At 41.1% G+C, this 19,116-nt stretch overlaps 1 protein-coding gene across 1 annotated transcript in view; it reads left to right on the top strand.

The window, feature by feature from the left end:
• gpc6a (glypican 6a) overlaps window positions 1-19,116 on the top strand; it is a 124,914-nt gene that overhangs the window by 67,623 nt on the left and 38,175 nt on the right. Inside the window, exon 4 of the mRNA XM_034527255.1 lies at window positions 11,558-11,723. Within this exon, the coding sequence (XP_034383146.1) occupies window positions 11,558-11,723 (166 nt within the window). The remainder of the gene's footprint in view (window positions 1-11,557; window positions 11,724-19,116) is intronic.

Raw genomic sequence — 19,116 nt, 5'->3', positions numbered from 1 at the left:
AACTGTGGCCTCTAAACACAACTTGAAAAATAATATTTTCCACATTATAGTAACACACAAAGTAAGCAGCAATCAAATTCATAATCTACTTTATCCTCTCCATTAGACCAGATACTAAACCATGACCAATTTTTATTATTATTGTGTCTGAAACTGAACTATCAACTTGATATATCATCCCTCTCCTCATATAACAACAGACCTCACTTAATTATGGGGGATTGTGGGAATTTACATCATGATATTATTTACATAATAAAGTGCCATAACCTCCCTGCCGTAGCCTGCTTCCATATATCACCTATGAAGAGTTAGTGATGTTTCAATGTTTATTAGTGTCCTTTAGCTTGCCTTCCACCATTCCTCAGTGGCATTGCGGCTTTTACAGATGAAGAGTTAAAATGATCACCTCTACACAACTGTCCAAGGCCTAAAAGCCACCCTCACTCTGGATGAAATCCCATATTCCTCTGTTCCTCATCAATTATGAAGTGGGCCCAGGAAACAGTGTGGCATTGCTAAAGACTGTCAGGTTGGTGAACAACCATACTTTTGAACTAGAAGTGAAAAAGTTGCTTGACATGACAAATCACCTTGACCTAAGAATCACCCTGCGTACTTCTTCCAGTGACAAAAAGCCACTTGCATCTCCTTAAAACACAGTCTTAGAGTACATACCAATTTCTCACTTCTTAGGCGTAAGCACACCACATATACAAGGCACTTTGTGTTTGATTTTGTATCCATGAGCAACAGGGATTATATGCGACATTTGTGTGGTGTTATAAATGTAATTACTCTATCTTCCGAAATCAGTGTTTTGCTGTGTTTGGTCATTCAGCAGTTTGTGTTATTTTAGCAAATCACTTATTTGGTGATTAAACTGTAAAGTTGTCTTCAACAATCCATCTGTGGAATAATGTGTATAATTTGTCATGTAACAGTGGAAGGGGTAGAAAAAAAGGACTAATACGACAATGTAAAAATGATCATTTCAAGTAAAAGTCCAACCATTAGAATTAGAATTAAGGAAATGTAGAAACAAAGGCATTTACATGTAGCTATGTATCAAAAGTACTCATTATGCAGAATATGCGCTGCAACAGTTACCTGATTGATCAATTATTTAATCAACAGAAAATTAATCTGCAAGTATTCTCTTAAATTATTAATCGTTGAAGCAGATTCTGGGAAACTGTAATGACTCTGACATGCTGCACACCGAAAGATGAATCAATTTATTGAGAAAATAATCAGCAAATGAATAGGTAATGGAAATAATAGTTAGTTATAGCCATAGTTCAATGGGATATATAAATAATAATATTGCATTATTATATTGATGCATAGTTGCTGCTCATGGATTTGGGATCGATTCTTATCACGGTAGGCCCAGTTGTGAAATTTCCATGTTCTTTCCTGAGAGCTTAAAGGATTTATTGTCTTCATCCACTTAAAAGTCGAGATTGAAAGATCATTCTTGACCTTCCACTGCTGCTAATTTTATCAACGATGTTATTTTATCTCATTAATTATACATAACTCACATTTTGGGTCTTCATTGATAGAGAACTTCTGAGTGTTTAAAAATAAATATATATATATATATATATATATATATATATATATATATATATATATATTAAATACATTTCTACGGCATGCGTGTTGAAAATTGTACATTGCCCCTAGTGAATGGCTCTATAGCCACCGTTAAAAGGCTTTAACTCAAATAACTAAATCTGTAATGAAAAACAGAGGTTTCAGAATGACAAAATGTGCCTTTTATATGAAATGGCTGCATTCAACCATCTGTCTGTTCAATTTCCACGTTACATTAACACATGATGGTGCTCTGATGATGATGAGCTACACATAATTACTGCTAACCGACAGCTCTGCATGCAGTCAAGTCAGAACAGAGAGATATCGCTCCATAAAATGGGATTGCACTCGACTTGCACTGAACAGTTTCCTGGACCCCGATCCTGGATTAAGAGTAGAATCTCTCTGGATTACAGTTTATGATGACCATTAAGAGTTTTATCCTGGGGGTATTTAAAACGCATTTCAACCATATTAAGACCTGCTCAGAGAAGATTGCATGGATTTGGACCTTTTGAAAGCTATAAAGTTCAGGCATTTAGAGCACTCACTCTGCATACGCACAGGAAGTCTAATTCATGGTGCATATTTATTCGTGACATTGGAAGGAAGGAAGATATTTTGTACTAAGGGATTTGTTTTTCCTGATGGCTTACACTGTCATGTTGATCTCATTATACACTCATTTCCAACCACGAACTGTCAGATAATTTGACATTAAGCTCCAAAGCAGTTTCTAATCTTTACAGAACATTTACCTTATATTAATGCTCTGCCAGATTGCTGAAATGTGAGAAACATCATATCGGTAACTGTTTTCGATAGTTTAATCGGCAATTAATGTGATCTTCTCCATAAGAGAGTATGGTTCATGCATGTTCCTCTGCTGAGGCCCACTTCTACAGATGCACTGGACGAACTTGTCCGTCTCTCTCGCCCTCCCTTTCTCTCCGTCTCCTCTCTCTTGCTGGCTCACAGCTCACACAGCTTGCTGGGAATAAGGCCTCAGCCACAGTGCTGCGATGGCAGATGGCAACGGGCTCAAAAAGGTTGGCACGTCATCGGGAAATGTGCTGCACCAAAGATGTCCTTTTTAATTAAAAGATTTTGATCTGTGGTGAACTGCAGAATGTTGGAAAAAATCAGAGGCAGCATGTGGTCTGAAATACAAGGACATGATATGAAAGGATAATAAAGAAATACGTCATATACATCTCTCCATGTTCTTCAATTTCACACTGAAAACTCTGAAAGATAGAAACTTAGTCAGTCTGATACAGAGTTCCAACATGTTGTGAGATGAAAAATCTTATCCAACAACTAGTGCAAATATGTCACATCAGTTGACTGTGTCAACCCAGATCACATCATATGACTACTTTTTTGCACCTTGACTTAGTATGGCACCACATCTTTATTTAACGAGCACTTAGAGAAGGTCTTCAGCACCGATGTTGTGACATTTGTTCAGAGGTTTCCTGGCAGCCACGTGAGACCTGTTTGCCCCTGACATTCAGACTGAGCTGCAGACCTTCAGAGTCTGACGGACACAGGGTGAGTGCTATGCTTTAATCCAAGAGGCTCCACGGCAGATGGATAGAAACACAGTGTTTGCAGGTCTTGTACCCACCTGAGATGAACGGCTCACTATATGCTGTGCCTAGTCATCGAGCAGCACAGGCTGGCTTTTAACATGTTTGCACTTGTCTTGGTAAATTAAAGAAACAGTCCTAACGGCTGCTTCAGACATGCCACATAACATGGTACATGTCAGGGTAGATCCGCGGTCGCCGTGTCCACCAAATACTGCTGTGTTGTTTTGTAGCGGCACAGCTGCTCACAAGTGGACTATTCTCTCGTTCTCAGACATTCATTGATTTGACAGCAAGATGATTTTAGTGCAGGCTCTCTGGAATTTTCTTTGGCTGAGTGGAGGGAGATGAATGTTCAGAGGACAAATAATTATGTGCTACATAACAGTGCTACAGACCAATGACAACTTGTATGCTGTCATATCTGAGATTGTGTACCAAATGATGAATATGCAAGTTTACCCATTTGTTTATCTTGTCAATTTCCCGAGGCGTTCCAAGGCCAGCCGGGAGATATAATCCCTCCAGCGTGTCCTTGGTCTTCCTCTAACGGGAGGCGTCCAGGAGGCATCCTGACTAGATGCCCGAACCACCTCAGCTGACTCCTTTCGAAACGAAGGAGCAGCGACTCGACTCCAAGCTCCCCCTGATGTCCGAGCTCCTTATATCTCTAAGGCTGAGCCCGGACACCCTACGGAGGAAGCTCATTTCGGCCGCTTGTATCCGAGATCTCGTTCTTTCGGTCACAACCCAGAGTTCGTGACCATAGGTGAGGGTTGGAACGTAGACCGACCAGTAAATGGAGAGCTTTGCCTTCCGGCTCAGCTCCCTCTTCACTAAGACGGACCGGTACAGCGCCTGTTTTACTGCTGCAGCCGCACCGATCCGCCTGTCGATCTCCCGCTCCACCTTACCCTCTTGAACTCCTTCGCTTGGGGTAGGCAGTTTGCCCCCACCTGGAGGGAGCAATCCGCCGGTTTCCGGCAGAGCACCATGGCCTCAGATTTGGAGGTGCTAACTCTCATCCCTGCCGCTTCGCACTCTGCTGCAAAACGCCCCAGTGAATGCTGGAGGTCACGGTCCGAGGAGGCAAACAGGACCACATCATCCGCAAACAGCAGAGAGGCGATCCCGAGACTCCCGAACCGGATCCTCTCCGGCCTCTGGCTGCGCCTAGATATCCTGTCCATGAAGGTCACGAACAGGACCGGTGATAAAGGGCAGCCCTGGCGGAGGCCAACATCCACCGGGAACGTGTCTGACTTACTACCGAGGAGACACCACACATTTAACTGCGAATCAGAGCATAATGGACACATTTTAGGTACACACAAGGCGGTTAATTACTTGTGGCTATATTTAGGCCACTCAAAGTATTTCAATTAAATTTTGTATGCAATTGTATTTGACAAATATCACAAATCACTAATATGCAACATACAACATCCTCTGTCCATGTACCCTAGCATCAGATATGGAAAATCTTCCCCCCAAAAAACGTTAACAGTTGGTTAAGGTCAGATTACCTTCATGGATGAAGGAAAGTAATACTTTTCTCTTTCTTTTTTTTCAATTCAAAGCCTTTATTTACTTATTTATGTCATCATGACTTGGTAAAGTCCAATAAGAGAGTAAATAATAAACAATTGTTTACATTTTAAATGATTGGAAGACGCCTCCATGCCACAGACGTCCATAAACTCAATTAAATGTTGATGGACCTCAGAAAACATGTTTTGGCCATATCTATAAGAAGCATTAACTTATGTGTAGTGCATGAAGGTTATACTGTTACCTTCTGTGAGCATATTCCAGCTGATGTTGGGAATTTTCTCCAACTTAAGAAAATCATTTCTGATTTTTATTGCAACAACCTTTGATGTAACCCTTCAATTAGGAAGAAATTAGTGAAGTTTTTACGCAGATGTTTGGTGCGACCAGGCACATGTTTCTCTTGGTAGCAGATGGTAGTCTGACATGCACAGTGACAGATCACTCATATTGCCATTGACACTAATGACTGTGGAATTGAGTGGGGACATTGGGGCACCAATGCAGTCTTACATCCATGTCCAATCAGTGCAAAGCAGCGCAGCCTGTCACAACAATTATGACGGAACTATCGAGACAATTTTTTGGCGACAGTCTCAATGTCCCACTAGTGTTCCCCATGATTGGCCTTGGTAGCTTGCAAAGTCATTGTCATTCCTCACAACTTCATTAGATTGTGGCACAAAGCAATTTCCATCTTCTGTCCTCTTCCCTCTCTGTTACTCCTAAAGGGAGTTCACACCATATGTGCATGACAACACCCTGTCGGATAGACAAGGTGATGTCTAGCAAGAGTGTCATTTAGTTTTATCTCTCATTAGGATAGTGGGCCTTGTCCTTTATTATAATGATTTATTTATCGTGAATATGTCTTATTGCTGATCGTGAACTCAGGTGAGTGTAACGGCTCCCAACTGGCCTTTTATGGAATGAAATGAGAAGTGCTTGCTTTATTATTGCTGGGGCTCATGTGATATATAATCTGACGTTTCCAATCCTGAATAAAGTCAATGCTCACATCAGGAGTCTGGCTGAAATGCTGACTGCATCTCTCTCTCTTAAAGCAGCAAGCTAACAAGATGGCCAGCAAAAGTACTTATACGACAATGTACAAATCTGGCAATTACATGTATATTTAAAAGGTACAGCAATATGTATTTAATGTGTGAAAAGTTAAAATACTTAGTATGCAGAATGCTTAGTCATTTTAGGTAAAAATAAAATATCAAACAAAGTAACCTTAAACAAATGAAAGTTATATGAAATATGATGCTTTGGCCTAGTATATCAACAGTATATATAGAACAGAAAAAAATGTGCTTCACCTTGACCAACTACGAAAGTAAACGCTACTTACAAATGTTTACGTAATGATAACCTGAAATTGTTTACAACTGCCAGCGCCTAAACATGCAGTGGAGGAACAACCTTAAAATCATTTGGAAAACCTAACTCATACAATTATTATATTGTAATTCATTAACATTAAATATGCACAGAATAATCAGTTTGACACTAGACAGCTAACGTTAACTGAGGTTATATTGACTTGAAATATGGTATGTTCAAGTTCCACTCAGTAAAAAATGGTATTTAGTAAAGGTTTCATTTTCTAACTTGCTCTTACTAGTATTACTCTTATAGCTCTTACTCTTATAATGTAAAATTAGAACTACTAATGCCACGATTCATTTTTTTATCAAAGTAAATCTCCTATCTCCTGATCATTTGAATTGGGGTTTTATGCAAATAACTACTATAGATGACATTAGAAAAAAAAAAGAAAAAAACATTTAGAATTTTTGATGGCTGACTTAAGGGATATGGTTCCAGGACGGTTTAGTTTAGTCTGGAGCCTTGATGTAATTTATGGATCTAAGAACGAAGAACAGAAATTGAATCTGCAAAAAAACGAATTGGACTCAAAAAAGCTTGGAATGGGCCAATAAACTTCACTGCACCTCTAGGACGTTTTAGTTGAAATGGAATATTTCTTTCTGTGCAGTATTCTTACTTTTACTTAAATAAAGGATTTAAATACTTCCTCCTCACACTCAAACACATGCTCTCCACGCAGTGTTATCATAGCACTGAAACATCAGATGAGTAGATTAGTTTTTTAATCTCACTCTGGATCTGAGGCATCCTACACTCAGCCTGCTTTAAACTATTCCATCCACTTAAATGTAAATAAGTGCTAACAAGATTATCAGATTAGCCTTCATCCAGGGCATACAGTGACTGCAATGATGTAGAGTATCTCTGAAAGATAATTGCATTAAGAGGCACCATGTTAATGTGCATTTTCTAAAGGCTCACAAAGCTCAAGGGGAGATTAAAACATTCTTCCTATTTGCAGTATGAAATATATTTCTTTGGTGGCCACTAAAAAGTCCCAATGAATGTAAAGACTTTAGTCGGAACGGGTCTATGGTTAGCAAATCTCTCCCAGTGTTTTCTCCATGTCTCTTAAATAGGCTGTTCACAAACTGGGCCAAGTTTAATTGAATTGACAGGAACAGATTATTCCCAGAACTTTTTAATCTTTATATTCTTATTAATATATACTGCGCTTTATTGTACAAGTTGGAATAAAGAAAAAAGTGTGATGGTACTAAATTGTAGAAAATGACACTAGCAATGGTTTAAGGATGATATGTCATTGGCCTGTTATATATTCATTAGGCTCCTCTGTATTGCTCTTATCATTCATACCATAGCAGTGGAACAGTGCATTTATCAAGGGAATGTATTCCAAAGTCATCTTGTCAACTAGTTTTTGTTTTATGATAGTGGTTTAAACTGGATTTGATGTCCTTGCCCAGGTACAGTGAAGCTGAGCCAACAGTGAACACAAAGGGGACGAGCACCCCCTCTCTCTTTCCTCTGTCACTATGACAAATACAGATTTATATGCAAATGAGTCTGTAAAATAAAAGGATTCGAATAACTTGATAGGAAAATGTTATATTTAATGTGTGGGGTTTGAGTTGTTGTTGGGGGAGAGGGAAAGAGAAAAAGGAAGGAGATTGCAGGAGATGCATGAGCACGCGAGCAGAGGTGGAAGGTGCAATCTAAAAACTGTCTCGTCCCCGTCTGAGGTACCACAGACTGATGAATTGCATGGATCTTTATGTGTGATACTGATTTCTTCAAAACAGAAACTGGAGTGAAGTCACAGAATCACCACATTGAAATCTTAAGGTTAAAGCTACACGTGGGCTGTACAAGCTATCAGTTAATTAATTAATGAAAGGGCACCACCGTATTTGGTGTTGGCTGCTTTTATAATCTGCCAGTGAAATATTATATAGATCTTTTTTTACAAAATGCATCATTATAGAATCCTAAAACGTGTATTTGCAAGTAACACATTCTTATGGAATTCGGAGGCAGCCGTCTCCAAAGCAAACACTGTGATTGGCAGGTGCTTGGTTCTGCTTCTGTCCAAATGTGTCGGTTCCTGCCACCTGCCCGTTCCCTCTGATAGTCTGCTTGTGTCTTGCCCGTTTTTTCTCGATCCGTTCTTCTTTATCTGTCTTTCTGTTTTCTTGTTGTTTGTTTTTCTTTTTTTTTTTCTCCCTCCAGCACCACCTGTTAATTAGAAAATGTATCAATTAAACGCTAGTTAATGTCGTTCATGAAATTAAATTATTGTGAAGGGTCCATATTGGCTGATAGCAAACACTTATTAGCACTATGGTATATATATATATATATAATGTACTAATATTAAAATGGACAGAACCTTACCCCTATTCGGCATCTATAACTAGTGCTTAAACATTAAATAAATGGTTTTGAAAGTATAAGTGTTTGTATCTGTTCGGAAGTGGAGGCTGATGTATAGCCAGAGAATGAATGGTAAACACAGGAAAACACAGGCACGTGAGCTGTAAAATGTGTTCAATCAAATAAACCTTGATTGTGAAGGTTTATCACACTCCTCAAGTGATATTAACAATTTACGCAATACATATACCGCGGATGACATGCAGCAGTGGAATTGACAGCTAACAAACTAGTTTAATGGGCCTCTTACAAGACATCACGTCATGTCAGAAGCAGATTGCAAATGTCAAAGATGGTTAATTTGGTTCTTGTGCCAAGCAGCAATAGAAAAAACACTAATAGTCTACATATATGTCTCTTCCTCTTCCTTATCTTTTCTTTTCTCACATATGGTCTGGCAATTGTACCAATAGAATCAAAGGCAGCCTGCAGTGTTCAACTGTGTTGTGTCACAGCACAGCATCAGGTGTTGCCATGGGCTACCAAAGTGCACAGATGTTTATTTTTTTCAGGTTCATAACACTTTTATCTTCTGCTGTATTTACATCACCATGCTTTGTGTTCTGCTTTTGCGCTGGTCTGTCTGCGTCGCTCTGGAATTACACTTCCAAAATGCTACTTCATTAACAAAGACCACGCTGATAGCGATATGGGTTTCAAATGGTGGAGACTTGTGAGTGGGGGCCGTCTCTTCACAAGCTCTGGTAGTGCAGAGTCCCCAAGAGATAGCTTAATAAAGACGAGTGCCGGTGAGTGTTCCTGATGCCGTTCAGGTTGGTCTTGCTGCGTTTGGGGTGATAGACCATGTACGATGGATGGAGATGTCAGACATGGTGGCATGTCATAACGGATGGTGGTCGGCAGCGCAGGAGGCTGAAAAAAGCCTTCGGGAACGTAGACTCTAATACTTTGTCCGTGGAGGGAGACAGATAGCCTGAGCGGTCTGTATGGATGCAGCGGGTAAGAAGGTCTGAAGGGAGGGGCAAACGTGTAGGTTTGGAGAGCGGTTCAGCTTTAGGGAGACCTTTGAGTTGCATGGCTACGTGTGAGTGCGTCGAGGCTGGACATGGAGCCCCAAAGGACTTCTTAGCTCTCTTTTTCTTCTTCTCTACAACATAACAGGGTTACAACACGTTTGATGCATATGATATAAATGATTCTTGTCATTAGAGTAGTAAGCGGAATAATGATGGAAAGTTAAAACTACTGATATTAACAGCAGCGTAGGTGATAGTAAAATAAGTAATGGTATTGGCAATGGTAGAAGAATGGTGGATGGGGCTGCGTCTGTGACTAGCTGGATGTCTTCTGGCTTGGTGATATGGTCGTCAGGTAGGAAGTGGCTGTTTGAGTGCAGAGCGGTCGAGAGCGGTTAGCGATTCTCCTGGGATGTGTGTAGATAGATTAATTAATTCATTAAGAAAGATAGATTTTTGTTACCGGCGAGAATCTGTTGCTCAAGCGTGTGACGTGGTCGAGCAGATGTGACTGAATGAATGCGGTGGCTAAAGTGAGACTCGGGAGTTGGAAAATAAATTGGAAGGTGCTGAAACTGGCTGCTGACGAAGCTTTGGAAAAAATGGGGAGCAGTCAAGGTGGGATGGGTAACGCTAGTGGGGATCGTGGATGGCTAAACGCAGCCGAGGATGCTGCCAACGAAGCATGGAAAGTGAAGGAGGGAGCTCTGGGACTTCAGCCTATAGCTGGTCTGAGGGCTGAGTCGAAGAGGAAGTGAATGAGTTCATTGTGCTTAAGTACTTCATGCACAGGAAATGAGCTGTGTTTGGGGCGTGGTCTTCGTTCCCGAACTATGTTTTATATATCGCCATTTGGCGATAGGGTTTCTATGCAACTGTGTTGAGTTTTTGTTAGTACTTCAAGCAATGGCGACTGAAACCAGACACAGTTCTTTGTTGAAACTGAGCAGATCATGTTGGAGTTGGAGCTAATAACAGCAAGTTGACTTTTGACAATTTGCGTGATTACAACTCAACCTCAAGCAGGCTTGTGAAACTTGATCAAACTGTCAAACTCGGCCAGTGCTGATCAAATATGAATGAAGATGATGTTACTGCATTACCTGTTTCTTGTCTCAAATGTTTTCAGAATCATGTTTAGTGTACCGTTCAGCTGTAAAATAAGATAAGAAATGGCCGCCATGTTGAAAAGAGTTGAGCCAAAACCAAGCAGTGGCTATACCGGCCGACAAAGCCGTACCATTTGGGTTCTACCTCCACCATTACATTAATAGAGAGGTGCCCGACAGGCCAAGATACAAATCTACAGTTTACCTGCTGCGCAGCTATAACGCAGAAGTATAAATTGGCCTTCAGAGTCAAGGGTGTTTGAGGCTGTATAGATTGTGAAGCAAATTGATGATTTTAGACTACATCTCAACCGCTTTAAGTATTGAATATGGTGTCTGGTTGTATCTGCCTACTTTCCCTGTGCACGTACACACACACACACACACACTGAACAAAATCTAAAGTCAAGCATGAATACAGAGGCTGACAGGCCAATTATCAGATATATTCTTTGTTCTGCATCCCCTCCTCTGAAGGGAAGCAGATGTGAGAATCCTGTCGCTTTCACTTTAGCCGGTGCAATGACATGGGCCAACAACAAAAAGGCACAGCCTTCACAAGCAATCAAGATGGACAGAGTCGTAAACATTGTCTTGTCATACAGTTGTATCTGGTGGGTTTTCACAGTTCAAGTTTTGGAAGATGTGATGTAGTGTGGTGATGTTTGTCAAATGTTGAAATGACTTTTCCTTCCCCTCCACTGTCTATGGGGAGTTACAACCCTGACTGTTGATGCTTGGTTTCTGTGGAAACCTCACAATGTTTTGGAGAAATAAAGAAATATAAAAGCGTGTGGTGTGCAATTTTCCTGTTTCATGACAACTTCTATGTCTCTTTTATGAATCATATAGCATGTCTTAAAACAAGTATTAAGGTGTAATGAGCTGGAAGAGACTTGACCTAACTGAGGCACTTCTCTTTGCTTCATAGGTGAATGTAATCCCAGCATGTGTCAGAGCCTTGACCAAGATGCTGTACTGTCCATACTGTCGCAGCATGCCGGGGCTGAAACCCTGTCACAACTACTGTCACAACGTTATGAGGGGCTGTTTAGCAAACCAGGCAGACCTAGATGCTGAATGGAACCTCTTCATCGGTAAGAAATAAATGATTCTGATTGATATTCAGTGCCCTTCCATATGCTTCTTATTTTCTCTGTGTATTTCTTTTTAAGGCTGTGTGTCCGTCTGTCTGCATTGACTGCCTGTGTGTACACTTGTACTTCTGAGTCTGCATGTTACTTTTTCAAAGGCAGGGTCTTTGAATAGCCTCTGTGGGAACTCCGTAGGATGTGCTGTGTTAGAATCAGCTTTAAAGGATTTACAGAGACAAAACTGAAATCTTATTTGTGAAACCATTCCTTCTTTTTTTCCGTCTGAAATGTTGTTTGCTGTTGCTGGAACCCTGGCATAGTGCTTAGAGCTCTGGTCCCTGCTGTTTGGGATTGATAAAGGAGAGCAGATCCTCAGCAAACACATTTTCTATAGTGTTTCCAGCTGAGCTGGGTGAGTAATATAGCACTTTGCTAAGGCTGTAAGTAGCTGGATGCTGTAAGCCCTCCTGTTAAATGGATACCAAGGAGGCACATAGAGTGTTCCCTCTGGATCTTTTGTAGGCCAATGCTTTATTTGTTATGTACCCCAATCCCATCCTCCCACCCACACTAACAGGTTTTTTTTTTTTTTTCAAATGGGGCGATATTTTTTCAGGGACATCCCTGAAGACCGTGTGTCAAGTGTACTGCACTTCTAAGCTTTTGGCTGTTTTGTGACAGGCCTGTCATTTGAGAAACCGTCAGATGACGTACCGCTTGTTCTCTCATGGCATGTCTGAAGTCTCAGATCAACACAGGCCCCTATGTACTGAATGAGATGTCTCACAGCTTTATGACATGTGTTAAAAAGTTAGTGTCTTGTTCGGTTGTGAAGAGGCAAATCTTTTGCCGCAAAGGGACGCTCTGCTTGACAGTAATGGGAAAAGCTGTTGTTGCAACAGAATGATGAATCTGGTTTGACAAAAACACCCTTGGGGTGGTAAAAAAAGTGGATTTTAAAATTGTACCCATTTGTTGGTGTAAACAGTGTTTTTAGGTTTGGAAAGACAATCTTGATGGTATCATAATTAGAAATGTAGAGCCCAAGTAATTGTTTATTGTCTCCATGAAAGAAGAATTTTTTGATGTCGACTGACATTTTGTATTCATTATCTGTTGCTAAAGAACTTCGATTTGCTTACCTTGCAGCTTGTAAGAAATATTGATTTACCATTCAGAGACAACTTCTGAATGTTGTACAGGTCAGTTCTCACCACTGGAGCACATCTATGCATTATAGAAATGTATGGATTGAACCCATACACAGTATGTCATTGTCATCCCTTAAAATCATCACTTATTATTGAAGGTTAGATTGGAATTTTTAAGGGCCCTCAATGACATTTACCAGTGGACTTTGCTCATGCCCAAATGTCACGATTGATACCATTGATTTGTAATACCACAATAAAAAGGGAAGTCAAGGCTTTGTATTTAGTTTTAATCTTCAACAGGCAGGGACAAGATGAGTTCTGAAGATGGTCTGTAATCTTTATGAATCCGGCTGAAACAGGGACATTTATGTAACAAATTATTTAAGCAAAGATAAGTGGAAATCTCTCTAATATACGTTGCCTCATTCTTACTTTGTGGAAAACTGTTGCAACATATTTTTTTTAAGAGAGATTTCTGATTATAGGACACAGTAAGGAATTTGTGAAACAAACTATAATCCTAAACACATCAAGCTTGAGACTGAAAGTTTATACATTTATAACCACTGATTTGAATGCACGCATATAAACAACAGCAATTTCAATAACAGGATGTGAGTATCACACTGCAAGTTTAAAAAGCATTACAGAAAAGAGAAAAAGAAATGGGCCTCTACAGTATTTATTCCTAAAATATCTGTCAAATTTAAACAATAACTGTGCTGAATACTTTGATGTAGCCTACATTTCACCATCAAAAGAAGAATGATTACAGCATCCGTGTCATACATTTCAAAGTTGCAGTTACAGTGCAGTCATTTAGGATTGTAAAGGTTGCCGTAAGGACTTCAAGGCTTTCAGACTGCGAATGGAAGACAGACTTGTCTTTGAACAATGAGCACAAACCTGAGTGAGGATGTGATTTACCTGTGCTGACTGATTTTAGGCATCCTGACGACAGAGAGAGAGAGAGAGAGTTCAGGCAAAGAATTCATCGTTTGGCCAATTGGTGATAGCAAACCATCAGTCACCTGCCATCGTGACAAATTTACCCAGCTCTGCATCATGACAGACACATCATTATCATTTTTCTTGTCAGCACCTTGTTAAAATACCCTCAGAGAGAGGGAGAGAGAGAGAGAGAGAGGGAGGGAGAGAGGGAGAGAGAGAGAGAGAGGGAGAGAGAGGGAGAGAGGGAGAGAGAGAGAGAGAGGGAGAGAGAGGGAGAGAGAGGGAGAGAGAGAGAGAGAGAGAGAGAGAGAGAGGGAGAGGGAGAGGGAGAGAGAGAGAGAGGACACATTATTTACACAATATTGCAGTTGTTCAGGCTTACACCATGATCAACACCAACTTTTATTTTTTGGCAGGTTTTAATTGAGTCTTTGAAAAGCCCAAACCATAGCTTTTCAACTGTAACTGGGCACGCTGCCCTTCAGATAAAAATATGATCAAGAAAGTATGCCAAATGGTTAGATCATGTTATGTTAGATTAAAACAGTCTAATCTATAATTATTCCTCATCAACCATTTAACTTTTAACATGATTACCTAGCTTTACTCTGGAATATAGTCAAGTGCCAAATTAAGTGCCTTTTAAGACATCTATAACATTTCAACAAGTCAACTCGAAACGTTAAAAAGTCAACTTGAGACTATGTTTTTAATCAATGAATGTAACTAACTCCTGTAGCTCAGTTAAATTAAACTGATACAATCAATCAATTTACAATAGTCATCACAGGGCCAGGGATTATTTTAATGGCTTTATAGCAATGAAATCCTTTTTGAAATGATTTGTAAATAGCATTGTATCTTGCATGCATTGGGATATTCTTTTTCCTATAGGCTTTGTTATCTAAGAGCTGTTGCTATAGGGTTCATCCTATCACTTTGAGTCGATTATTTAATTTGGGCCCGGATGCCCCACATTTGCCTCTCTTATGTCCGCACTTGCGATTTATAACTGCTGTGCGACCACAATCTGCTCCCCATTTTAGTCAGCACCATGCAGTTAAATAGTAAATGAGTAAAGAAGATGAAGAAAATTCTCCCTAAGGACCTATATCCCAGCTGTGGGTGCTGCCTCAACGCTGTCTATGCTGGGCCAGCACCAACCCTGCAGGATGCTTGCCAGTTCTGGGACTGCTAGCCTATGAATGAGCTGCGTCGTCAGGTTGAGGCCTTCATGCTGGTTCCCTGGCGAGGGCCGCTGTGATGGGCACAAGGCTGCTGGCTTAGCTCCCTCCAAAGCGGGTTCTCGTTCCGAGCTTTCTCTCCTCATTGTTTGGTGCACTGGAGGCTGATGAGGATGAGAGATATGAAGCCTCACATTTACGGCCTTTGTCCCCACAGTTGCCGGAAGCCCCACAGCAGCAGGTTTCTCCTTCTCAGCATCATTTACCCATCAAGACTCTTTTTTTTTTTTTTAAAGACACGTATGGCACCATAAACGCTGCAGAAGGTCTAAAACATGTCACACTGCCAGCAAAACAACCTGCAACTGCTCATGGCATCTAAGAGAGAGACGTTTACCAGCAAGAGCCGCTGCTAGACATATCTCGCTGTGCCCTTGCTTTCGACAGCTTTTCCGACCAATGAAAGCTAAGAGTGGTTTCTCGCTACAAGCCCTTCACCAGAGTCTAATGGGACACAGAAAAGGGTTTTCCCCACAGTCCCGTTGCTGGAACAAAGCCTTGCATCCATCCTGCATAAACCCACACTGCCGTCTCCTCAAGATCAGTTGTATGCTTTTTTCACTGTCCGTTCAGGTGACTGCAGCACAAAACAACATCTCACTGGTCCTCCGCAGGCTACCCCATGGCCACTAAGCTAGCCACTGACATCGCCCTGACCCTCACCATGGCTTTCTATGGTGGCAGTGTCCACTATTATGGCAATGTAAAGGATGCAGCATAACAACTGGCTCCACATGTCGGAACTTCCCCCTCAGATCAGACTGGTTGCTGGATGGTCCCACGTCCTCCGATGGGCTGTTTGGATCCTACCAGAGGTCCACAGCTCATCTCCATGTGGCATATGCAGAAGGGTAGAGCGTCAGGAAAGGTCAGTGGTGTATAAAGTACCCAAAAGCAATACTTGAGTATAAGTAAAGATACCGTACTGGAAAATAACTCCAGTAAAAGTCACCTATGAGAATACTACTTGAGTAAAAGTATTAAAGTATCTGATATTTACTGTACTTAAGTATCAAAAGTAAAAGTACAAGTAAATGCTGTTAATAAAAAAGCAAAGGGTCAGAATTTGGATAATTATGAAGTTTATTCTTTTAAGTGCTGTGGCCACCATGACCAAGGACAAGGAGTTGTGATGAACATAATTGGGTTGGCGGTTATCCATCCAGGAGCAACAATGTTCAACATAATATATTGTACATACGTATACTTTTGCATCTACTATGAACTTATCATCATAATTCTCCCGAAAAGCAATATGACACTATGAAGGAATAAGTATAAGTATGCTCATTGCGACTAGAGGATGTAGAGGGCAAATGCATAATATTGTGTTCAGCTAAAAATATCAACTTGATGCATCAGGTCAGTTTTTTGAGAAAGGACACCTGCCTTGTAAACTCCTCTGGGCCTGATCTGAACACAATAGGAAAAGGTTTTGCTCAAGATGAATCTGCAATTGAGTGACTACTACGATCATAACTCGATCTGATCATCCACAAAATGACTCAAATATCAAAACATAATCAATACTAAAGCAGCACCGAAAATAACAACCCAGTCATTACTTGAAACTGACAAATGTCCTGTTCATCTTCAAAATAACTTTTTGGGCTGAAGAACATCTGTGTGCACAGTTTATGGACAGTTTATGGACAGTTTACGCACAGCCTGCCCACCCTGACGCGGTTCAAATCGTAATGCTGCGCACTCATGGCTCCTGTCAATTCTATGGCGTGGTGGCTAGCTAATGTTAAGTTAGCTAACGTTAGCCAACTAGTGCTGCAATGATTATAGCTAAGATAACTCAAATCAACAAAATCTCACAACTGTCAACACTTCCTCAGCTCACCAACTCGCTAGCGATCTGTCTACTACACAAATTGTCTCATTTGATTTACGTTAGCTAGCGAACATTAGCCTAACATACACCATGTATAGCTACATTGGAAGATCAGATACCGGCCTCCCCTCCTCCACCGCCCGAGATATACTTAAATCCGGTGTTGGTCTTCGTCACCACCGTTGTTTGTTGCGGGAGTAGCATGTGCTTCCATTATGAAATCAGTCATCTACTCATAGTAGTCGCTCGCCAGCTAAGTTAGCATCCTGGGCATTACTGGGAATCAAAAGAACGCGGTTTTGAGAGCACTTGTTAGCCATTGCGCAATAACGTGACTAACCAATGATTTAACTTCAAGCTCGGACCACTGATCCGCCAAACCCGCTTGCTTGGAGTCTGTGTTCAACCACAGTCCCCGCTGTTGGTCTCATGATTCATTTTTTTCTAAAGATAGATTTAATTTTGTAGCAAGTAACGAAGGTTTCAGGGGAAATGTATCGGAGTAGAAGTATAAGTTTTCTTTGCAAAATGTAGTGAAGTAAAAGTGAAAGTCAACAGAAATATAAATAGTAAAGTAAAAAAAGTACAGTAGGCTAACGAAGTATTTCTACTTCGTTACTCTACACCACTGGGAAAGGGGCACCCTCAAGCCGCAGCACCTCAACCTTCTCCAACTTCAGGACCTCCTACTCCCTACTCTGGCGGTCGTGGCCCATAAAGCTCTGGGTCAATGGCTAGCTCCCACCTGGTCAGTTGCAGCAACGGGATGTGGGGAATGCGTTTCTCATGCCAGCTGAACAACGGACACACAACGACCCTGTAAAGGGACAACTACTTTCATTGCTCCCACCAACACAGACAAATGCTACCTATCGGAGTAGCAAATCCACTTTTAAAATGTGCATTACTACCCCCCATTGGGCAGTGCAGTGGTGATAGCCCAGCATGATAGTGTCAGAATATTCTGCACCACAGCCAGCACTGGCCCTTTAGAGGCACCCTTCTCAGGAGAAGAAGAAAGAAAAAGGCTTCACTTCATACGGAGGAAGTTGTACAGCACCTGCAAACACTGGGTTTGCCATAAACTGAAAGGTCTCTGCCCCCTGCCCAGTATTAATTTACCTGGGTGTGGACATGAACTCAGTCACCATTAGCGCAACGCTGTCTTCAGGCTGGATGCACACAATTCTCTCTTGTCATGAATCAAACCCTACAGAGCATGGTGACGATACTGTCAGTGATGTGCCTGCTAGGCCTGCAAGCCATGTGGTGGTCCCTCTGGAACTGCTCCACATGAGGAAAAAAAGTGGTTCAGTCACTTCTGCCTCAAACCAACTCGGCACAAAAAGTGAATCCTGACCATCCCTCCCACACTGCAGTCCTACCTGGCATACTGGGAATTGTTCAGTCAGGGGAAGTTCCCCTTGGGATATTGATGTCGTTTTACATGGACGCATCCCTCTCTTGTGTTGTCCTCTGTTGAGTCCATTGACACCACAGTGTAAGCGATCCTCATTGATTTTATTTGCTCATTTCTTTTTAATTGCATGGATTGTGTCCCAGTGTAACTGGACCTCCCCAAAAGCCTCCAGTTCATTAGAATGCAAAGCAATATTGTGTTTTGTCCTCCAAAAAGGAATTTCAGTGATGTCTGTGAGGTTAGAAAGATGAATACCCTGCCAGTGCTTTACTTTAAGGGATAAAGATAGCTTTTCTAGAAATTAAGCTCTCCATTTGCTTTTACTGCAGTGTATTTAAAAAAATGGTCAACAATTGTTTCTACTGTTCTCACTGTAAAAGCTCTGCAGTTTCACTCAAAATCAACTGAAAACTAATTAAGTGGTCCTTAAGTATGACATAAAAAAATCTTGCATCTTTAAGTGAAATCAGAGACACACACATACACACACACATAGGCACACACATACATACACACACATACTCAAGCTGACTAAGTATCAAGCGTGCTGGTCTCAGTAACAGACATTACGGGATGAGAACGCCTACTGTAACTAGTGGGTTCCTACATGTCACAGAGCTGAAGGCTGGATGAGTCACGTAGCCTCGTCGAAGTGATCTTCATAACCTCAGCATAATCAAAACCAGTATATTTTCATATAATTGCTACTGGCTGTGCAGAATATGCAAGATATTGCTCTTCTTTACATGGGTCAGAAATGCTTACGCAGATATACTTTATACAAAAG

This window comes from Cyclopterus lumpus, chromosome 3 (genome assembly GCF_009769545.1).
Source record: "Cyclopterus lumpus isolate fCycLum1 chromosome 3, fCycLum1.pri, whole genome shotgun sequence".
Classification (NCBI taxonomy): domain Eukaryota; kingdom Metazoa; phylum Chordata; class Actinopteri; order Perciformes; family Cyclopteridae; genus Cyclopterus; species Cyclopterus lumpus.
This window is presented reverse-complemented; position numbering and strand designations above follow the sequence as displayed.